General features: G+C 47.5%; 1 protein-coding gene across 1 annotated transcript in view; it reads right to left on the reverse strand.

Annotated features, from left to right (window-relative positions):
- gabra6a (gamma-aminobutyric acid type A receptor subunit alpha6a) overlaps positions 1 to 23,426 on the reverse strand; it is a gene marked incomplete at its 5' end in the record, with an annotated part of 25,943 nt that extends 2,517 nt beyond the window's left edge. The window contains 9 exons of the mRNA XM_084146971.1: positions 7,417 to 7,658; positions 14,477 to 14,739; positions 16,291 to 16,443; positions 18,703 to 18,846; positions 19,294 to 19,376; positions 19,917 to 20,137; positions 20,713 to 20,780; positions 23,099 to 23,205; positions 23,389 to 23,426. Coding sequence (XP_084003097.1) covers positions 7,417 to 7,658; positions 14,477 to 14,739; positions 16,291 to 16,443; positions 18,703 to 18,846; positions 19,294 to 19,376; positions 19,917 to 20,137; positions 20,713 to 20,780; positions 23,099 to 23,205; positions 23,389 to 23,426 — 1,319 coding nt within the window. The remainder of the gene's footprint in view (positions 1 to 7,416; positions 7,659 to 14,476; positions 14,740 to 16,290; positions 16,444 to 18,702; positions 18,847 to 19,293; positions 19,377 to 19,916; positions 20,138 to 20,712; positions 20,781 to 23,098; positions 23,206 to 23,388) is intronic.
- Positions 23,427 to 23,639: the final 213 nt, after the last annotated feature.

The raw sequence follows: 23,639 nt of genomic DNA on the forward strand, positions 1-23,639 counted from the left end.
GGCGACTGTTTGATGCACATTATTTCTTTGCAAATTAATTGAGCTCCTTTTCTATGACTTGTGCTATACTCTAACTGATAAAAGCCCCACATATCCCTCTCTCGCTCGCTCTCTCTCTCTCTGCTCTCTCTCTCTGCTCTCTCTCTCTCTCTCTGTCTCTCCCTCCTTCCCCCTCTTTCTCTCTCTCTCTCTGCTCTCTCTCTCTGCTCTCACTCTCTCTCTCACTCTCTCACTCTCTCTGCTCTCTCTCTCTCTCTCTCTCTGTCTCTCCCTCCTTCCCCCTCTTTCTCTCTCTCTCTCTCTGTCTTCAGCTTAGTAGAGCAGCAACAGAACCATCTAACATCCTCCAGCTAGCGACCCCTTTCCCTTTCCCATGTTGGTCTACAACTCCAGGGGCTTTCCCTTTCCCATGTTGATCTACAGCTCCAGGGGCTTTCCCTTTCCCATGTTGGTCTACAACTCCAGGGGCTTTCCCTTTCCCATGTTGGTCTACAACTCCAGGGGCTTTCCCTTTCCCATGTTGGTCTACAACTCCAGGGGCTTTCCCTTTCCCATGTTGGTCTACAACTCCAGGGGCTTTCCCTTTCCCATGTTGATCTACAGCTCCAGGGGCTTTCCCTTTCCCATGTTGGTCTACAACTCCAGGGGCTTTCCCTTTCCCATGTTGGTCTACAACTCCAGGGGCTTTCCCTTTCCCATGTTGATCTACAACTCCAGGGGCTTTCCCTTTCCCATGTTGGTCTACAACTCCAGGGGCTTTCCATTTCCCATGTTGGTCTACAACTCCAGGGGCTTTCCCTTTCCCATGTTGGTCTACAACTCCAGGGGCTTTCCCTTTCCCATGTTGGTCTACAACTCCAGGGGTTGTTCCAGCGGCAGACATTATTCATGTCTTTACTGTCTGGATAAAAGTATTTGACAAAAAACAGTGGTTAGTAATTGTTCTGCTGCTGCAGATCATCACCAGAGAGCAGAAGGCAGAGTTACATACAGTGGGTCTGTGTTGTGTTGTTGATACAGATTCAGAATGGTCCAATATGCAGCTGAAACAGTGCATGTCCCAAATGGCACCCTATGGACCCTGGTCAAAAGTAGTGCACTATGTAGGGAACGTGGTGCCATTTGGGAGACTGACAGTGAATTTACATAAGTCTGTGTTGTGGATATAGAATAGTCAAATATAAAACAGGCAGTCTTCAGTAACACTGATGAGAAGGTGCTAACATTTTTATTTTTTATTTCACCTTTATTTAACCAGGTTTAAGCCAGTTGAGAACAAGTTCTCATTTACAATTGCGACCTGGCCAAGATAAAGCAAAGCAGTGCGATAAAAACAACAACAACACAGAGTTACATATGGGGTAAACAAAACGTACAGTCAATAACACAATAGAAAATCTATATACAGTGTGTGCAAATGTAGTTATGGAGGTAAGGCAATAAATAGGCCATAGTGCAAAATAATTACAATTTAGTATTAACACTGGAGTGATAGATGTGCAGAAGATGATGTGCAAATAGAGATACTGGGGTGCAAATGAGCAAAATAAATAACAATGTAAATAACAATATGGGGATGAGGTAGTTGGGTGGGCTAATTACAGATGGGCTGTGTACAGGTGCAGTGATCGGTAAGCTGCTTTGACAACTGATGCTTAAAGATAGTGAGGGAGATAAGAGTCTCCAGCTTCAGAGATTTTTGCAGTTCGTTCCAGTCATTAGCAGCAGAGAACTGGAAGGAATGGCGGCCAAAGGAGGTGTTGGCTTTGGGGATGACCAGTAAGATATACCTGCTGGAGTGCATACTACGGGTGGGTGTTGCTATGGTGACCAATGAGCTAAGATAAGGCAGGGATTTGCCTAGAAGTGATTTATAGATGACCTGGAGCCAGTGAGTTTGGCGACGAATACAGTGGGGAAAAAAAGTATTTAGTCAGCCACCAATTGTGCAAGTTCTCCCACTTAAAAAGATGAGAGAGGCCTTTAATTTTCATCATAGGTACACGTCAACTATAACAGACAAAATGAGGAAAAAAATTCCAGAAAATCACATTGTAGGATTTTTTATGAATTTATTTGCAAATTATGGTGGAAAATAAGTATTTGGTCAATAACAAACGTTTCTCAATACTTTGTTATATACCCTTTGTTGGCAATGACACAGGTCAAACGTTTTCTGTAAGTCTTCACAAGGTTTTCACACACTGTTGCTGGTGTTTTGGCCCATTCCTCCATGCAGATCTCCTCTAGAGCAGTGATGTTTTGGGGCTGTCGCTGGGCAACACAGACTTTCAACTCCCTCCAAAGATTTTCTATGGGGTTGAGATCTGGAGACTGGCTAGGCCACTCCAGGACCTTGAAATGCTTCTTACGAAGCCACTCCTTCGTTGCCCGGGCAGTGTGTTTGGGATCATTGTCATGCTGAAAGACCCAGCCACGTTTCATCTTCAATGCCCTTGCTGATGGAAGGAGGTTTTCACTCAAAATCTCACGATACATGGCCCCATTCATTCTTTCCTTTACACGGATCAGTCGTCCTGGTCCCTTTGCAGAAAAACAGCCCCAAAGCATGATGTTTCCACCCCCATGCTCCACAGTAGGTATGGTGTTCTTTGGATGCAACTCAGCATTCTTTGTCCTCCAAACACGACAAGTTGAGTTTTTACCAAAAAGTTCTATTTTGGTTTCATCTGACCATATGACATTCTCCCAATCCTCTTCTGGATAATCCAAATGCACTCTAGCAAACTTCAGAAGGGCCTGGACATGTACTGGCTTAAGCAGGGGGACACGTCTTGCACTGCAGGATTTGAGTCCCTGGCGGCATAGTGTGTTACTGATGGTAGGCTTTGTTACTTTGGTCCCAGCTCTCTGCAGGACATTCACTAGGTCCCCCCGTGTTGTTCTGGGATTTTTGCTCACCGTTCTTGTGATCATTTTGACCCCACAGGGTGAGATCTTTCGTGGAGCCCCAGATCGAGGGAGATTATCAGTGGTCTTGTATGTCTTCCATTTCCTAATAATTGCTCCCACAGTTGATTTCTTCAAACCAAGCTGCTTACCTATTGCAGATTCAGTCTTCCCAGCCTGGTGCAGGTCTACAATTTTGTTTCTGGTGTCCTTTGACAGTTCTTTGGTCTTGGCCATAGTGGAGTTTGGAGTGTGACTGTTTGAGGTTGTGGACAGGTGTCTTTTATACTGATAACAAGTTCAAACAGGTGCCATTAATACAGGTAACGTGTGGGGGACAGAGGAGCCTCTTAAACAAGAAGTTACAGGTTTGTGAGAGCCAGAAATCTTGCTTGTTTGTAGGTGACCAAATACTTATTTTCCACCATAATTTGCAAATAAATTCATTAAAAATCCTACAATGTGATTTTCTGGAATTGTTTTTCTCAATTTGTCTGTCATAGTTGACGTGTACCTATGATGAAAATTACAGGCCTCTCTCATCTTTTTAAGTGGGAGAACTTGCACAATTGGTGGCTGACTAAATACTTTCTTTCCCCACTGTATGTAGTGAGGGCCAGCCAACGAGAGCGTACAGGTCACAATGGTGGGTGGTATATGGGGCTTTGGTGACAAAACTGATGGCACTGTGATAGACTACATCCAATTTGTTGAGTAGAGTGTTGGAAGCTATTTTGTAAATGACATCGCCGAAGTCAAGGATCGGTAGGATAGTCAGTTTTACGAGGGCATGTTTAGCAGCATGAGTGAAGGAGGCTTTGTTGTGAAATAGGAAGCCAATTCTAGATTTAACTTTGGATTGGAGATGCTTAATGTGAGTCTGGAAGGAGAGTTTACGGTCTAACCAGACACCTAGGTATTTGTAATTGTCCACATATTCTAAGTCAGACCCGCTGAGAGTGGTGATTCTAGTCGGGTGGGCGGGTGCCAGCAGCGTTCGATTGAAGAGCATGCATTTAGTTTTACTAGTGTTTAAGAGCAGTTGGAGGCTACTGAAGGAGTGTTGTATGGCATTGAAGCTCGTTTGGACGTTTGTTAACACAGTGTCCAATGAAGGGCCAGATGTATACAAAATGGTGTCGTCTGCGTAGAGGTGGATCTGAGAGTCACCAGCAGCAAGAGCGACATCATTGATATACACAGAGAAAAGAGTCGGCCCAAGAATTGAACCCTGTGGCACCCCCATAGAGACTGCCATAGGTCCAGACAACAGGTCCTCCGATTTGACACACTGAACTCTATCTGAGAAGTAGTTGGTGAACCAGGCGGGTGCAGAGCTGGTGGCCGGGGTAGGGGTAGCCAGGTGGAAAGCATGGCCAGCCGTAGCAAAATGCTTATTGAAATTCTCGATTATCGTAGATTTATCGGTGGAGACAGTGTTTCCTAGCCTCAGTGCAGTGGGTAGCTGGGAGGAGGTGCCCTTATTCTCCATGGACTTTACAGTGTCCCAAAACCTTTTGGAATTAGTGCTACAGGATGCACATTTCTGTTTGAAAAAGCTAGCCTTTGCTTTCCTAACTGCTTGTCTATATTGGTTCCTGACTTCCCTGAAAAGTTGCATATCGCGGGGGCTGTTCGATGCTAATGCAGTACGCCACAGGATGTTTTTGTGCTGGTCAAGGGCAGTCAAGTCTGGGGTGAACCAGGGGCTATATCTGTTCTTAGTTCTGAATTTTTTGAATGGGGCATGCTTATTTAAGATGGAGAGGAAAGCACTTTTGAAGAACATCCAGGTATCCTCTATTGACGGAATGAGGTCAATATCCATTCAGGATACCCAGGCCAGGTCAATTAGAAAGGCCTGGTCGCTGAATTGTTTTAGGGAGCGTTTGACAGTGATGAGGGGTGGTCGTTTGACCGCGGACCCATTACGGACGCAGTTAATGAGGCAGTGATCGCTGAGATCCTGGTTGAAGACAGCGAAGGTGTATTTAGAGGGTAAATTAGTCAGGATGATATCTATGAGGGTGCCCATGTTTACGGATTTAGAGTTGTACCTGGTAGGTTCCTTGATGATTTGTGTGAGATTGAGGGCATCTAGTTTAGATTGTACGATGGCCGGGGTGTTAAGCATATCCCAGTTTAGGTCACCAAGCAGTATGAACTCTGAGGATAGATAGGGGGCAATCAATTCACATATAGTGTCCAGGGCACAACTGGGGGCTGAGGGGGGTCTGTAGCAAGCGGCAACAGTGAGAGACTTATTTCTGGAAAGGTGGATTTTTAGAAGTAGAAGCTCAAACTGTTTGGGCACAGACCTGGATAGTATGATAGATCTCTACAGTAGATTGCAACTCCGCCCCTTTTGGCAGTTCTATCTAGACGGAAAATGTTGTTGTTCGGAATGGACATTTCTGAATTTTTGGTGGCCTTCCTAAGCCAAGATTCAGACACTGCAAGAACATCAGGGTTGGCAGAGTGTGCTAACGCAGTGAATAACTCAAACTTGGGGAAGAGGCTTCTGATGTTAACATGCAAGAAACCAAGGCTTTTACGGTTACAGAAGTCAACAAATGATAGCGCCTGGGGGGTAGGAGTGATACTGGGGGCTACAGGGCCTGGGTTAACCTCTACATCACCAGAGGAACAGAGGAGGAATAGAATAAGGATACGGCTAAAGGCTTTAAGAACTGGTCTTCTAGTGCGTTGGGTACAGAGAAGAGGGGCAGATTTCCGGGCGTTGTAGACTTGATTCAGGGCATTATGTACAGACAAGGATATGGAAGGATATGAGTACAGTGGAGGTACACCTAAGCATTGGGTAACTATGAAAGAGATAGCATCACTGGAGGTACCGATTGAGCCTGTCTCCGCTTGTATGGGGGGGTGGGACAAAGGAGCTCTCTGAGGCTGGTTGAGCTGAACTTGGGGCTCTACAGTGAAATTGTATAATAAGAACTAACCCAAACAGCAAATGGCTAGGCATATTGACATGGGAGAGAGGCATAACGCAATCACAGGTGTTATTCGAGAGGGCTAAGACAACAACTGGTAATGGCGACGAAAGTTTGGGCTGAGGCTAAACAGATAAACAGGATGAGGTACCGTGTAAAGGAACAGTCCAGCAGGCATTAGCTGTGTAGCTGAGTGATCATAACGTCCAGTGAACAGCACTTAGTAAGTCCGGGAGCAGATCGTAGGCTGCTAAAGCACAGGCGAGCAGGAGGCACGGCTGTTGATTACGCGTGCTAGCGGGCCGGGGCTAGCAGATGGATCTTCGTGGTCATCGCAACGGGAAGCCTGTTGAAACCACATCAGACGATTACGTCGGCAAATCAGTCGTGATGGATCGGTGGGGCTCCGTGTCAACACTAGCAGGTCCCGTCCGGTTGACAGAGAGGTAGATAGCCGGGAGATGGGCCTGGCTCGAGGCTAGCTCAAGGCTAACTGGGGCTAGCTTCGGACAGTGGTGATTAGCCAACAACAACAACAGCCACTCGGTTGCAGCTAGCTAGTTGCGATGATCCAGTGTTAAGGTCCAGCGATTCCGGCAGAAAATCCGATATGCTCTGGCTCGATAGCGCGATGTGCTGACTGGCCGATAATTGTCCAGGCTAGAGCTGGCTGGTAGGTAGTGCAGGCCACGGACAATGGTGAAGACCGCTAACGGTGGCTAATAGCAAGTAGCTAGTTAGCTGGCTAGCTGGCTAGTTTCAGCCAGAGGTTCTGGATAAAAAATAAATAATAGAATCCGTTCCACATTGGGTGAGGCGGGTTGCAGGAAAGTATATTTAGTTAACGGATGGAAAGTGAGATTGAGAAATATATACGAAAATATATACGAAAAAGACAACAACAACAAAAACAGGCTATTTACATGAGGACACTATAGAAAACACGAACGCACTGCTACGCCATCTTGGATATCAGGCAGTCTTCAGTAACACCAATGAGAAGGTCCTAACATAAAACAGGCAGCCTTCAGTAACACTGATTAGAAGGTGCTAACATAAAACAGGCAGTCTTCAGTAACACTGATTAGAAGGTGCTAACATAAAACAGGCAGTCTTCAGTAACACCAATGAGAAGGTCCTAACATAAAACAGTCAGTCTTCAGTAACACTGATGAGAAGGTCCTAACATAAAACAGTGTCTTCAGTAACACCGATGAGAAGGTCCTAACATAAAATAATACATTAAAGGGCAATGTTTTGTTCTGTGACTGAAAAGTCACACTTTATCTGTTTATCATTGCAATGAGTCCTTCCACTATGAATTATTTGTATGTTCTTTAGTATTTTTATGTAATAGACCAGGGGTATTCAACTCTGACCCTACGAGGTCCGGAGCCTTCTGGTTTACTGTTCTACCTGATAATTATAGATGAACAATGAAAAAACGCAGTGGAACTGGCTTTGAGGTCCAGAGTTGAGTTTGAGGGTCATAGATATTGGCCTGTTCCATGGTGTCCTAATAGAACAGAATAGAGACTTTATTAACTCATACCTGGCCTGTTCCATGGTGTCCTTGCCCAAGTATATGATCCAGTAGAACAGGTTGAAGAGTGCGAAGGCCAGGGGGAACATGATGCGGGAGTACTGGTCTATGGGGCTAGTGCCAGCCAGAGCTGGGTTGGGGGGCACAGCTGAACCCTGCTGCAGGAAGATGGGCAACGGGGGGCCAGTGTCCGTCTCACTCTGGGCTATGGAGTTATACCTCTTCTTCAGGCCCCCTCTCTCTGACGGGGGCTGGGGGAACGGAGTGGAGTGATGGTGGAGGGTTAGGGGTTGAAGGTTAGAGGTGGACATAGAGGAGGGTTGGGGTGGAGGGGTGGGGTGGAGGTAGAGGAGGGGAGGGGTGGAGGGTTAGGGGTGGAGGTAGAGGAGGGGTGGGGTGGAGGGTTAGGGGTGGAGGTAGAGGAGGGGTGGGGTGGAGGGTTAGGGGTGGAGGTAGAGGAGGGGTGGGGTGGAGGGTTAGGGGTGGAGGGTTAGGGGTGGAGGTAGAGGAGGGGTGGGGTGGAGGGTTAGGGGTGGAGGAAGAGGAGGGGTGGGGTGGGGTGGAGGGTTAGGGGTGGAGGAAGAGGAGGGGTGGGGTGGAGGGTTAGGGGTGGAGGTAGAGGAGGGGTGGGGTGGAGGGTTAGGGGTGGAGGAAGAGGAGGGGTGGGGTGGAGGGTTAGGGGTGGAGGTAGAGGAGGGGTGGGGTGGGGTGGAGGGTTAGGGGTGGAGGAAGAGGAGGGGTGGGGTGGAGGGTTAGGGGTGGAGGTAGAGGAGGGGTGGGGTGGGGTGGAGGGTTAGGTGTGGAGGAAGAGGAGGGGTGGGGTGGAGGGTTAGGGGTGGAGGTAGAGGAGGGGTGGGGTGGAGGGTTAGGGGTGGAGGAAGAGGAGGTGTGGGTTGGAGGGTTAGGGGTGGAGGAAGAGGAGGGTTGGGGTGGAGGGTTAGGGGTGGAGGTAGAGGAGGGGTGGGGTGGAGGGTTAGGGGTGGAGGAAGAGGAGGGGTGGGGTGGAGGGTTAGGGGTGGAGGTAGAGGAGGGGTGGGGTGGAGGGTTAGGGGTGGAGGTAGAGGAGGGTTGGGGTGGAGGGTTAGGGGTGGAGGAAGAGGAGGGGTGGGGTGGAGGGTTAGGGGTGGAGGTAGAGGAGGGGTGGGGTGGGGGGTTAGGGGTGGAGGAAGAGGAGGGGTGGGGTGGAGGGTTAGGGGTGGAGGTAGAGGAGGGGTGGGGTGGGGTGGAGGGTTAGGGGTGGAGGAAGAGGAGGGGTGGGGTGGAGGGTTAGGGGTGGAGGTAGAGGAGGGGTGGGGTGGGGTGGAGGGTTAGGGGTGGAGGAAGAGGAGGGGTGGGGTGGGGTGGGGTGGAGGGTTAGGGGTGGAGGAAGAGGAGGGGTGGGGTGGAGGGTTAGGGGTGGAGGTAGAGGAGGGGTGGGGTGGAGGTAGAGGAGGGGTGGGGTGGAGGGTTAGGGGTGGAGGTAGAGGAGGGGTGGGGTGGAGGGTTAGGGGTGGAGGAAGAGGAGGGGTGGGGTGGGGTGGAGGGTTAGGGGTGGAGGAAGAGGAGGGGTGGGGTGGAGGGTTAGGGGTGGAGGTAGAGGAGGGGTGGGGTGGAGGGTTAGGGGTGGAGGTAGAGGAGGGGTGGGGTGGAGGGTTAGGGGTGGAGGTAGAGGAGGGGTGGGGTGGAGGGTTAGGGGTGGAGGTAGAGGAGGGGTGGGGTGGAGGGTTAGGGGTGGAGGTAGAGGAGGGGTGGGGTGGAGGGTTAGGGGTGGAGGGAGAGGAGGGGTGGGGTGGAGGGTTAGGGGTGGAGGTAGAGGAGGGGTGGGGTGGAGGGTTAGGGGTGGAGGTAGAGGAGGGGTGGGGTGGAGGGTTAGGGGTGGAGGAAGAGGAGGGGTGGGGTGGAGGGTTAGGGGTGGAGGTAGAGGAGGGGTGGGGTGGGGTGGAGGGTTAGGGGTGGAGGAAGAGGAGGGGTGGGGTGGGGTGGGGTGGAGGGTTAGGGGTGGAGGAAGAGGAGGGGTGGGGTGGAGGGTTAGGGGTGGAGGAAGAGGATGGGTGGGGTGGAGGGTTAGGGGTGGAGGTAGAGGAGGGGTGGGGTGGAGGTAGAGGAGGGGTGGGGTGGAGGTAGAGGAGGGGTGGGGTGGAGGGTTTGGGGTGGAGGTAGAGGAGGGGTGGGGTGGAGGGTTAGGGGTGGAGGTAGAGGAGGGGTGGGGTGGAGGGTTAGGGGTGGAGGAAGAGGAGGGGTGGGGTGGAGGGTTAGGGGTGGAGGGAGAGGAGGGGTGGGGTGGGGTGGAGGGTTAGGGGTGGAGGAAGAGGAGGGGTGGGGTGGAGGGTTAGGGGTGGAGGTAGAGGAGGGGTGGGGTGGAGGGTTAGGGGTGGAGGTAGAGGAGGGGTGGGGTGGAGGGTTAGGGGTGGAGGTAGAGGAGGGGTGGGGTGGAGGGTTAGGGGTGGAGGAAGAGGAGGGGTGGGGTGGAGGGTTAGGGGTGGAGGTAGAGGAGGGGTGGGGTGGAGGGTTAGGGGTGGAGGTAGAGGAGGGGTGGGGTGGAGGGTTAGGGGTGGAGGAAGAGGAGGGGTGGGGTGGAGGGTTAGGGGTGGAGGTAGAGGAGGGGTGGGGTGGGGTGGAGGGTTAGGGGTTGAGGTAGAGGAGGGGTGGGGTGGAGGGTTAGTGGTGGAGGAAGAGGAGGGGTGGGGTGGAGGGTTAGGGGTGGAGGAAGAGGAGGGGTGGGGTGGAGGGTTAGGGGTGGAGGTAGAGGAGGGGTGGGGTGGGGTGGAGGGTTAGGGGTGGAGGAAGAGGAGGGGTGGGGTGGGGTGGGGTGGAGGGTTAGGGGTGGAGGAAGAGGAGGGGTGGGGTGGAGGGTTAGGGGTGGAGGAAGAGGATGGGTGGGGTGGAGGGTTAGGGGTGGAGGTAGAGGAGGGGTGGGGTGGAGGTAGAGGAGGGGTGGGGTGGAGGTAGAGGAGGGGTGGGGTGGAGGGTTTGGGGTGGAGGTAGAGGAGGGGTGGGGTGGAGGGTTAGGGGTGGAGGTAGAGGAGGGGTGGGGTGGAGGGTTAGGGGTGGAGGAAGAGGAGGGGTGGGGTGGAGGGTTAGGGGTGGATGGAGAGGAGGGGTGGGGTGGGGTGGAGGGTTAGGGGTGGAGGAAGAGGAGGGGTGGGGTGGAGGGTTAGGGGTGGAGGTAGAGGAGGGGTGGGGTGGAGGGTTAGGGGTGGAGGTAGAGGAGGGGTGGGGTGGAGGGTTAGGGGTGGAGGTAGAGGAGGGGTGGGGTGGAGGGTTAGGGGTGGAGGAAGAGGAGGGGTGGGTTGGAGGGTTAGGGGTGGAGGTAGAGGAGGGGTGGGGTGGGGTGGAGGGTTAGGGGTGGAGGTAGAGGAGGGGTGGGGTGGAGGGTTAGGGGTGGAGGTAGAGGAGGGGTGGGGTGGAGGGTTAGGGGTGGAGGAAGAGGAGGGGTGGGGTGGAGGGTTAGGGGTGGAGGTAGAGGAGGGGTGGGGTGGGGTGGAGGGTTAGGGGTTGAGGTAGAGGAGGGGTGGGGTGGAGGGTTAGGGGTGGAGGAAGAGGAGGGGTGGGGTGGAGGGTTAGGGGTGGAGGTAGAGGAGGGGTGGGGTGGAGGGTTAGGGGTGGAGGTAGAGGAGGGGTGGGGTGGAGGGTTAGGGGTGGAGGTAGAGGAGGGGTGGGGTGGAGGTAGAGGAGGGGTGGGGTGGAGGGTTTGGGGTGGAGGAAGAGGAGGGGTGGGGTGGAGGTAGAGGAGGGGTGGGGTGGAGGGTTTGGGGTGGAGGAAGAGGAGGGGTGGGGTGGAGGTAGAGGAGGGGTGGGGTGGAGGGTTAGGGGTGGAGGTAGAGGAGGGGTGGGGTGGAGGGTTAGGGGTGGAGGTAGAGGAGGGGTGGGGTGGAGGTAGAGGAGGGGTGGGGTGGAGGGTTTGGGGTGGAGGAAGAGGAGGGGTGGGGTGGAGGTAGAGGAGGGGTGGGGTGGAGGGTTTGGGGTGGAGGAAGAGGAGGGGTGGGGTGGAGGGGCAGAGGATTGAAGAGAACAGGCAACAGGGATCATTAGTGTAGTAGAATTCCAAATCTAGAAGAGCTAATGCAACACCTCTGGGAGTAGCATCTGGATGCATACACATGTACCATGGAATCATGGAATAGAATACTACTGGAGTAGAGAACATACATGTATCCACTCCTATAGTATGATGCTGCAGGTAATATGTACAGTGGGGGAAAAAAAGTATTTAGTCAGCCACCAATTGTGCAAGTTCTCCCACTTAAAAAGATGAGAGAGGCCTGTAATTTTCATCATAGGTACACGTCAACTATGACAGACAAATTGAGAGAAAAAAAATCCAGAAAATCCCATTGTAGGATTTTTAATGAATTTATTTGCAAATTATGGTGGAAAATAAGTATTTGGTCACCTACAAACAAGCAAGATTTCTGTCTCTCACAGACCTGTAACTTCTTCTTTAAGAGGCTCCTCTGTCCTCCACTCGTTACCTGTATTAATGGCACCTGTTTGAACTTGTTATCAGTATAAAATACACCTGTCCACAACCTCAAACAGTCACACTCCAAACTCCACTATGGCCAAGACCAAAGAGCTGTCAAAGGACACCAGAAACAAAATTGTAGACCTGCACCAGGCTGGGAAGACTGAATCTGCAATAGGTAAGCAGCTTGGTTTGAAGAAATCAACTGTGGGAGCAATTATTAGGAAATGGAAGACATACAAGACCACTGATAATCTCCCTCGATCTGGGGCTCCACGCAAGATCTCACCCGGTGGGGTCAAAATGATCACAAGAACGGTGAGCAAAAATCCCAGAACCACACGGGGGGACCTAGTGAATGACCTGCAGAGAGCTGGGACCAAAGTAACAAAGCCTACCATCAGTAACACACTACGCCGCCAGGGACTCAAATCCTGCAGTGCCAGACGTGTCCCCCTGCTTAAGCCAGTACATGTCCAGGCCCGTCTGAAGTTTGCTACCAAAATATAACTTTTTGGTAAAAACTCAACTCGTCGTGTTTGGAGGACAAAGAATGCTGAGTTGCATCCAAAGAACACCATACCTACTGTGAAGCATGGGGGTGGAAACATCATGCTTTGGGGCTGTTTTTCTGCAAAGGGACCAGGACGACTGATCCGTGTAAAGGAAAGAATGAATGGGGCCATGTATCGTGAGATTTTGAGTGAAAACCTCCTTCCATCAGCAAGGGCATTGAAGATGAAACGTGGCTGGGTCTTTCAGCATGACAATGATCCCAAACACACCGCCCGGGCAACGAAGGAGTGGCTTCGTAAGAAGCATTTCAAGGTCCTGGAGTGGCCTAGCCAGTCTCCAGATCTCAACCCCATAGAAAATCTTTGGAGGGAGTTGAAAGTCTGTGTTGCCCAGCGACAGCCCCAAAACATCACTGGTCTAGAGGAGATCTGCATGGAGGAATGGGCCAAAATACCAGCAACAGTGTGTGAAAACCTTGTGAAGACTTACAGAAAACGTTTGACCTGTGTCATTGCCAACAAAGGGTATATAACAAAGTATTGAGAAACTTTTGTTATTGACCAAATACTTATTTTCCACCATAATTTGCAAATAAATTCATTAAAAATCCTACAATGTGATTTTCTGGATTTTTTTCTTCTCATTTTGTCTGTCATAGTTGACGTGTACCTATGATGAAAATTACAGGCCTCTCTCATCTTTTTAAGTGGGAGAACTTGCACAATTGGTGGCTGACTAAATACTTTTTTTCCCCACTGTATACCCATGGTCTCTCTCGCTCTCTCTTTTTCAACACTATTTAACACTCCACTACAGTACATGCCGTTGCCAATTGTCCGTATAGCACACAGCAGCTTGTCAGTGTGTCTGAGCTCCTAGTTGTGCCCTGTTCATTCTCACACTCACTCAGGCTATTTAGAAACATCTAACCATGAGCCTAACACTACTAAGATGTGAGCCAGCTATCGCAGGACACCAATCTACCATGCACAGTGGCTTACTGGATTAGCATAATAGCATATAGCATATAGAATATAGCATATAGAATATAACATGTAGCATATAGCATATAACATATAGCATATAGCATATAACATATAGCATATAGAATATAGCATATATAATATAGCATGTAGCATATAACATATAGCATGTAGCATATAACATAAAGCATATAGAATATAGCATGTAGCATATAGTATAAAACATATAGCATATAGCATATAGAATATAGTATATAACTAGCTAGCTACCTCCACAAAGATATGAGAGCATGACAACTGTGTGCATCACTATTTAATGTGTGGTGTTCTATAGTTGAATGGAGAGAGCCTTAGTGATGGTGTTCTGTAGTTGAATGGAGAGAGCCTTAGTGATGGTGTTCTGTAGTTGAATGGGGAGCGCTTTAGTGATGGTGTTCTGTAGTTGAATGGGGAGAGCCTTAGTGATGGTGTTCTGTAGTTGAATGGACAGAGCCTTAGTGATGGTGTTCTGTAGTTGAATGGAGAGAGCTTTAGTGATGGTGTTCTGTAGTTGAATGGAGAGAGCCTTAGTGATGGTGTTCTGTAGTTGAATGGGGAGAGCCTTAGTGATGGTGTTCTGTAGTTGAATGAGGAGAGCCTTAGTGATGGTGTTCTGTAGTTGAATGGAGAGAGCCTTAGTGATGGTGTTCTGTAGTTGAATGGAGAGAGCCCTAGTGATGGTGTTCTGTAGTTGAATGGAGAGAGCCTTAGTGATGGTGTTCTGTAGTTGAATGGGGAGAGCCTTAGTGATGGTGTTCTGTAGTTGAATGAGGAGAGCCTTAGTGATGGTGTTCTGTAGTTGAATGGAGAGAGCCTTAGTGATGGTGTTCTGTAGTTGAATGGGGAGAGCCTTAGTGATGGTGTTCTATAGTTGAATGGGGAGAGCCTTAGTGATGGTGTTCTGTAGTTGAATGGGGAGTGTGATGTGAATGTGAATGCTGCTCGTTACAGTTACAGCTGCATACTGTAAAACCCCTAGCTACCAACCCTAACCACGTCTGTGTGAGTGTTTATGTGTCCATCCCCCCCCCCCCCCCCCCCCCCCCACCCACCCACCCTCCCACCCTACATCCAGTAAATAACTTACAGATGAAGCACTCTCATCCTCCTCCTCATCATCATATCTTGCTTCCGCCAGGACCTCCAGTTTTTTCTGCCTGGCGTTCTTCTTCAGTCTGTTGGCCTGCAGCGTAGCCAAGTAGTTGACGGCGGCGAACTCGATGAGCGCGGACGCCACGAAGGCGAAACACACGGCGATGAACCAGTCCATGGCTGTAGCGTAGGCCACCTTGGGCAGAGACTGGCGGGCGCTGATGCTGAGGGTTGTCATGGTGAGGACCGTGGTGATGCCTGTTGGTTGTTAGGATAGGCGGAGATGGAGACCATAGAAACAGAATTAGAACACTATTATCATATGTTTGTGTTTGAGACAGGGTTCCAATTACAACTTGTCATTCGGGGATGCCCTGATAAATAATAGGCCGGGTTAAAAATAACGTATTCAACGGTGGGTACCCCAAGATAGGGCTTGGGGCTTCCCCATAACACATTTTGGGCACCCACATACATAAACTTAGAATGTAACTTGGGGTACCCTCATAACCATTAAATATATTATTCTTTCATCCATCCCATAATTTCCAGGGCATCCCAAATGTGTTTTTGGAGTGTCCAGCTCTCCCAGACTACCTCCTGTTGTGTTTTTGGAGTGTCCAGCTCCCCTGGACTACCCCCTGTAATTAAGGGTTGTGTGATGAGACTAGGCGAAATGGGGTCAACAGGATACAGTCTAATTAGTTTTTAACCTCTTAAAGATCTGAGCCTTTTTTCAAATTTTCGCATAAAATGACATACCCATTTCTAACTGCCTGTAGCTCAGGACCTGAAGCAAGGATATGCATATCAATCAATCAATCAATCAATCAAATCAATCACATTTTATATGCAGTGGTCTAAGGCACTGCATCTCAGTGCTTGAGGTGTCACTACAGACCCCCTGGTTCGATTCCAGGCTGTATCACAACCGTCCGTGATTGGGAGTCCCATAGGGCGGCGCACAATTGGCCCAGCGTCGTCCGGGTTTGGCCGGTGTAGGCCGTCATTGTAAATAAGAATTTGTTCTTAACTGACTTGCCTAGTTAAATAAAGGTAAAATAAAAATAAATACAATACATTTATAAAGCCCTTTTTATATCAGCAGATGTCACAAAGTGCTGTACAGAAACCCATCCTAAAACGCCAAACAGCAAGCAATGCAGATGTAGAAGCACGGTGGCTAGGAAAAACTCCCTAGAAAGGCAGAAACCTGGGAAGAAACCTAGAGAGGAACCAGGCTCTGAGGGGTCCCCTCAGATTATAACAGTACATGGCCATTAAGGCCTGATATTTCTCCAAGATGTTCAAATATTCATAGATTACCAGCAGGGTCGAAAACTTGGATTTTTTTGTTAATTATCGAACCGAAACCGAATCTACGTCAAAAAGCACTAATCTCTCAGCACTAAAAAACAGTGTAGGCTACACTAATTACATGTGGCATGGGAGGAGAGAGAGAGAGAGAGAGACTAATGAACAGAGGGTTGTTATCATACCGGACACAGAGATAGAGGGTTGTTATCATACCGGACACAGAGACAGAGGGTTGTTATCATACCAGACACAGAGACAGAGGGTTGTTATCATACCGGACACAGAGACAGAGGGTTGTTATCATACCAGACACAGAGACAGAGGGTTGTTATCATACCGGACACAGAGACAGAGGGTTGTTATCATACCAGACACAGAGACAGAGGGTTGTTATCATACCAGACACAGAGACAGAGGGTTGTTATCATACCGGACACAGAGACAGAGGGTTGTTATCATACCAGACACAGAGATAGAGGGTTGTTATCATACCAGCCACAGTGCGTGCAGGGACAGACTCTTTGTTGATCCAGAATGCTACTTGTGACAGAACCACCACCATAATCAGAGGGATGTAAGTCTGAATCAGGTAGTAGCCTAGCTTCCTCTGTAGTAGAAAATGGACTACCATGACAGAGTAGTCACCTGGAAGATAAACAGAATAGGTATCAGTAGAGAGCAGCGGTGAGAGAGACCATAACACTGATACAGGAAAGGAGATGAGGAGAGGATGAGGAGAGGATAGGAGAGGAGAGGAGAGGAGAGGAGAGGAGAGGAGAGGAGAATGAATGTCCTTGGGTGTCCTTGGACCTGGAAAGGCTGTAGAGATATAACCAATTAGAGACATATAGTGAAGATATCTGACTGCCCCCCTACCCTGAGACAGAGCAGATCAGAGAAGAGGTGGGGTGCAGAGGGAGAGAAGAGGGGAGAGAGGGAGGGAGAGAGGAGGGGAGAGAGGGGAGGGAGAGAGAGACAAAGGACGAGAGGAGGGGAGTGTAGTATCGAAGTGTAGTGTAGTAATGTAGTGTAGTAGTGTAGTAGTGTAGTGTGGTGTAGTGTAGTAGCGTAATTTAGTAGCGTAGTAGTGTAGTGTAGTAGTGTGGTAGTGTAGTGTAGTGAGAAGTGTATTGTTGTAGTATAGTATTGTAGTGTAGTACTGTAGTTTAGTAGTATTGTAGTGTAGTACTGTAGTTTAGTAGTATAGTAGTGTAGTGTAGTACTGTAGTTTAGTAGTATAGTATTGTAGTGTAGTACTGTAGTTTAGTAGTATAGTAGTGTAGTGTAGTACTGTAGTTTAGTAGTATAGTATTGTAGTGTAGTACTGTAGTTTAGTAGTATAGTAGTGTAGTGTAGTACTGTAGTTTAGTAGTATTGTAGTGTAGTACTGTAGTTTAGTAGTATAGTATTGTAGTGTAGTACTGTAGTTTAGTAGTATAGTATTGTAGTGTAGTAGTTTAGTAGTATAGTATTGTAGTGTAGTACTGTAGTTTAGTAGTATAGTATTGCAGTGTAGTACTGTAGTTTAGTAGTATAGTATTGTAGTGTAGTACTGTAGTTTAGTAGTATAGTATTGTAGTGTAGTACTGTAGTTTAGTAGTATAGTAGTGTAGTGTAGTACTGTAGTTTTAGTAGTATAGTATTGTAGTGTAGTACTGTAGTTTAGTATTATAGTAGTGTAGTGTAGTACTGTAGTTTAGTTTAGTAGTATAGTAGTGTAGTGTAGTGTAGTACTGTAGTTTAGTAGTATAGTATTGTAGTGTAGTACTGTAGTTTAGTAGTATAGTATTGTAGTGTAGTACTGTAGTTCAGTAGTATAGTATTGTAGTGTAGTACTGTAGTTCAGTAGTATAGTATTGTAGTGTAGTACTGTAGTTTAGTAGTATAGTAGTGTAGTGTAGTACTGTAGTTTAGTAGTATAGTATTGTAGTACTGTACTGTAGTTTAGTAGTATAGTAGTGTAGTGTAGTACTATAGTTTAGTAGTATTGTAGTGTAGTACTGTAGTTTAGTAGTATAGTATTGTAGTGTAGTACTGTAGTTTAGTAGTATAGTATTGTAGTGTAGTACTGTAGTTTAGTAGTATAGTATTGTAGTGTAGTACTGTAGTTTAGTAGTATAGTAGTGTAGTGTAGTACTGTAGTTTAGTAGTATGGTATTGTAGTGTAGTACTGTAGTTTAGTAGTATAGTAGTGTAGTGTAGTACTGTAGTTTAGTAGTATGGTATTGTAGTGTAGTACTGTAGTTTAGTAGTATAGTATTGTAGTGTAGTACTGTAGTTCAGTAGTATAGTATTGTAGTGTAGTACTGTAGTTTAGTAGTATAGTATTGTAGTGTAGTACTGTAGTTTAGTAGTATAGTAGTGTAGTGTAGTACTGTAGTTTAGTAGTATAGTATTGTAGTACTGTACTGTAGTTTAGTAGTATAGTAGTGTAGTGTAGTACTGTAGTTTAGTAGTATAGTAGTGTAGTGTAGTACTGTAGTTTAGTAGTATGGTATTGTAGTGTAGTACTATAGTTTAGTAGTATAGTAGTGTAGTACTGTAGTTTAGTAGTATAGTAGTGTAGTGTAGTACTGTAGTTTAGTAGTATAGTAGTGTAGTGTAGTACTGTAGTTTAGTAGTATAGTAGTGTAGTACTGTAGTTTAGTAGTATGGTATTGTAGTGTAGTACTGTAGTTTAGTAGTATAGTAGTGTAGTACTGTAGTTTAGTAGTATGGTATTGTAGTGTAGTACTGTAGTTTAGTAGTATAGTATTGTAGTGTAGTACTGTAGTTTAGTAGTATAGTATTGTAGTGTAGTACTGTAGTTTAGTAGTATAGTAGTGTAGTAGTCACAAAACACACACACGCTTCTCGGTATACCAATGGTTTCTAATTGTATTGTAACCTACAGTGGGTCCTTACCTGTGTTGGACTTGAATGTCTCCGTGGATAACTTCTGTCCCACCAGGTCATACTGTAGCAGACTGATAGACTCCTGAGGACAGTCTACGGAAGCTTCCAGGCCCTTCCTCCAGGTAAAGGTGATCTCACTGCTCGTGTACGCATCTGATGTATACAGAAACAAGTTCATTCAGTTGTCATACCATTCCTATATATAATGTTCACAGAAACAACAAAACATCGTATGCATCTGAAATGGTCCCCTGTTCCTTTTATAGTACACTAAAGTAGTGCACTACAAAGGGGATATGGAGCTAACTATTTTGAGGAGTGTAAGGATGTGAATGTTACTGTTTCAGTGCATGAAGCAAACTCTCTCTGCTCAAAGCCAGGTTTATCTTTTGTTATGATCAATCACTTCAAAACATTACTTTTAGGGCTGTCAAACGATAGAAAATCGAGTTAATCGCAGGATTTGCTGTGATTAATCGGAACTTCTGAATTTGCTACAAATTTCAGCTTTTTCATACAAAAAAACATTACAAGAATATGACAGCCCTAATTACTTTTAAAAAAGAGCCAGAGAAAGGAGATCCTAGACTGAGAACTCACAGCTGCCGAACCTGAGAGGACAGGCATGTCCGTCCATAGGGAAGTCCATGAGCCTCATGGGACACTCTGCACTGATGGTTAGTCTGAGATACAAATAGAACACACAACATTAGACGTCTGATTTCATGATCTGTGTAAAACCTGTGTATACAGTACAACACAACTGGTTTCCTCTGTGCAAAGCAGCACTGCACCAGCGTTTTATTTTTCATAGTCTTAATTGTCAGACTTAATTGGCTACAAAAAGGGGTTTATTTAAAACACTTCTTCCTGCAGGTTACCTCATGGTGAAAAGGTTCTACAGGAGGGCCCAGGGAGGAGGGGCTACCTCATGGTGAAGTGGTTCTACAGGAGGGCCCAGGGAGGAGGGGCTACCTCATGGTGAAGTGGTTCTACAGGAGGGCCCAGGGAGGAGGGGCTACCTCATGGTGAAGTGGTTCTACAGGAGGGCCCAGGGAGGAGGGGCTACCTCATGGTGAAGAGGTTCTACAGGAGGGCGCAGGGAGGAGGGGCTACCTCATGGTGAAGAGGTTCTACAGGAGGGCCCAGGGAGGAGGGGCTACCTCATGGTGAAGAGGTTCTACAGGAGGGCCCAGGGAGGAGGGGCTAGGGACTCAGGGTACCTCATAGTGTAGAGGATGGTCCCGTTCTGCATGATGCGGAACAGCTTGTTGGGAGTGGTCATGTTGTGGGCGATGGACTTCCTGGAGTTCCTGAAGAACGTGTCGGGCGTCCAGATCTTATCCACCATCTTGTTGTTGAGACGCAGGATCTCCACGGCGCCGTCGTACTTCAGCCTCTCGTCCACCCAGGTCTGGCGGAAGAACATGTCTATGGTGTACTCCTGAGGAGGTAGAAGGCCAGGCATTACATGACTGATCACCAGACAGGTTCTGGATCTAGAATGTAGAATCTGGAATTTAGAATGTAGATCTAGAATCTATATTCTGCAGTCCTGAAGAAGGCCAGAGGAATGCACAGTACGATATGCAGGTCCTGCTCCAAACCACAGACATAATACATGTGTTTGTAACTAACTATCTACAGTTAAATCCATTCAGACAAGACAGTCCAGAGAGATGATGAGATTATTATGACAATAACTACCTATAGATATTCATTCATCAATCCGTTTGAGCACTCAGTTTGCTTAACATATTGATTAAGAGGCTAAAATAAACATTACGCCAGCCCAGTTAGTGTATTGAAACTAATTAAGCTAAACGGCTCATAATCTAATCTACAGTCTACAGCAGCCTGCCCATAAGGCAGCAGTGCAGTGGACAATGAAGCTCAGTTGAAACCCATATATAATAAATGCATAAGAAACTATATGTAAACATAACATATAAACACAGTTGCTAAACGACATACATTATGTGACAGTAAGCCTGTGGGAATATGCTGTTTGTCTCATACCATTTCCACATCTGATACTGGTCCAAAGCTGGTGACAAAGATATCTGTTTTCACCTCTGTAATCATACCTGAAAAGGATATAGTGATTTTAATTGTTGCCCATAAAAATATAGGAAAACTGTAAATAGACTATGAACAATTATTTTAAAGAAACTAACCAGGTAAAAATACAGTACATTGTAATAGCCCCACTACTGTTTTGCTAGCACAGACTGGAATATGTTCCGGGATTCTTCCGATGGCATTGAGTACGCCACATCAGTCACTGGCTTCATCAATAAGTGCATCGATGACGTCGTCCCCACAGTGACCGTACGTACATACCCCAACCAGAAGCCATGGATTACAGACATCATCCGCACTGAGCTAAAGGGTAGAGCTGCCGCTTTCAAGGAGCGGGACTCTAACCCGGACACTTATAAGAAATCCTGCTATGCCCTCAGACGAACCATCAAACAGGCAAAGAGTCAATAAAAGGACTAAGATTAAATCGTACTACACCGTCTCCGACGCTCATCGGATGTGGCAGGGCTTGAAAACTATTACAGACTACAAAGGGAAGCACAGCCACGAGCTGCCCAGTGACACAAGCCTACCAGACGAGCTAAATTACTTCTATGCTCGCTTCAAGGCAAGCAACACTGAAGCATGCATGAGATCATCAGCTGTTCTGGACGACTGTGTGATCACGCTCTCCGTAGTCGATGTGAGTAAGACCTTTAAACAGGTTAACATTCACAAGGTAGCAGGGCCAGACGGATTACCAGGACATGTACTCCGAGCACTAAGGTAACCTGCCTAAATGACTACAGACCCGTAGCACTCACGTCTGTAGCCATGAAGTGCTTTGAAAGGCTGGTCATGGCTCACATCAACACCATTATCCCAGAAACCCTAGACCCACTCCAATTTGCATACCTCCCCAACAGATCCACAGATGATGTCATCTCTATTGCACTCCACACTGCCCTTTCCCACCTGGACAAAAAGAACACTACGTGAGAATGCTATTCATTGACTACAGCTCAGCGTTCAACTCCATAGTGCCCTCAAAGCTTATCACTAAGCTAAGGACCCTGGGACTAAACACCTCCCTCTGCAACTGGATCCTGGACTTCCTGACGGGCCGCCCCCAGGTGGTAAGGGTAGGTAACAACATATCTGCCACGCTAATCCTCAACACAGGGGCCCCTCAGGGGTGCGTGCTCAGTCCCCTCCTGTACTCCCTGTTCACCCATGACTGCATGGCCAGGCACGACTCCAACACCATCATTAAGTTTGCCCGATGGCACAACAGTGGTAGGCCTGATCACCGACAACGATTTGACAGCCTATAGGGAGGAGGTCAGAGACCTGGCAGTGTGGTGCCAGGACAACAACCTCTCCCTCAACGTGATCAAGACAAAGGAGATGATTGTGGACTACAGGAAAAGGAGGACGGAGCACGCCCCCATTCTCATCGACAGGGCTGTAGTGAACCAGGTTGAGAGTTTCAAGTTCCTTGGTGTTCACATCACCAACAAACTATCATGGTCCAAACACATCAAGACAGACGTGAAGAGGGCACGACAAAGCCTATTCCTCTTCAGGAGACTGAAAAGATTTGGCATGGGTCCTCAGATCCTCAAAAAATGATAAAGCTGCACCATCGAGAGCATCCTGACTAGTTGCATCACTGCCTGGTATGGCAACTGCACGGCCTCCGACCGCAAGGCACTGCAGAGGGTAGTGCGTACGGCCCAGTACATCACTGGGGCCAAGCTTCCTGCCATCCAGGACCTCTATACCAGGCGTGTCAGAGGAAGGCCCTAAAAATGGTCAAAGACTCCAGCCACCATAGTCATAGACTGTTCTCTCTGCTACTGCACGGCAAGCGGTACCGGAGCGCCAAGTCTAGGTCCAAAAGACTTCTCAACAGCTTCTACCCCCAAGCCATAAGACTCTGAACAGCTAATCAAATGGCTACCGGGACTATTTGCATTGTCCCCCCCCCCCCCCCCCCACCCCCTTTTTTACGCTGCTGCTACTCTCTGTTTATTATCTATGCATAGTCACTTTAACTCTACCTACATGTACATATTACCTCAATTACCTCGACTAACCTGTGCACATTGACTCTGTACCGGTACCCCCTGTGTATAGCCTCCCTACTGTTTTATTTTACTGCTGCTCTTTAATTATTAATTTTTCTTAAAACTGCATTGTTGGCTAAGGGCTTGTAAGTAAGCATTTCGCTGTAAGGTCTACAGCTGTTGTATTCGGCGCATGTGACAAATAAAATTGTATTTTATTTTATTTGACTATGTTATTTCCTACTTATTCAATGAAAAGTACTGCAGATGTAAGATATAGGAAAATACATCAGAATAGAGGACGCCAGGCCCACCTCCGGATCCTGGTCGCAACCGGTTGTCATATCCATCTAGTAGTCGGTCCAGAATACGGGTGATGTTTTCACCTGCGTAGCTTTCTTGTCCATAGACACTGCCAACACTGAAATCAATGCAATCATAATTGATGACAGTTTATACTGCCCTGTGTAGACCTATAGGCTTAGTAAGGTAAACCTATTAGGATTATGATTGGTATGTTTATTATCATACACAATTGATATACATTCAAGAAACTATAGAGGCGTACCCATTGATACAATTAGAAAAAGGTTATTTTACTCACCAGGTCAAAGTTACCAAAATCAGAATCAAGAGACCCATCATTGGCACCAGGTTATGAAAAACATTCCCTGTCAACTCTTTGAGTTTAATTAAATAGTCAGCCTTTCTCCGTCCTCCGCTAGTCTAAACTGAATGTATTTTAAACACAAGGATTTGTGAAGTAATCGAATTAGGAGATTAGCACAGAAAATCCAACCTATGTTTAGACTTGGGCACTTGTTAGGAAGAGAGACAGTGATTACAGAAAAACTG

This window comes from Coregonus lavaretus (genome assembly GCF_964263955.1).
Source record: "Coregonus lavaretus genome assembly, chromosome: 29".
Lineage (NCBI taxonomy): Eukaryota > Metazoa > Chordata > Actinopteri > Salmoniformes > Salmonidae > Coregonus > Coregonus lavaretus.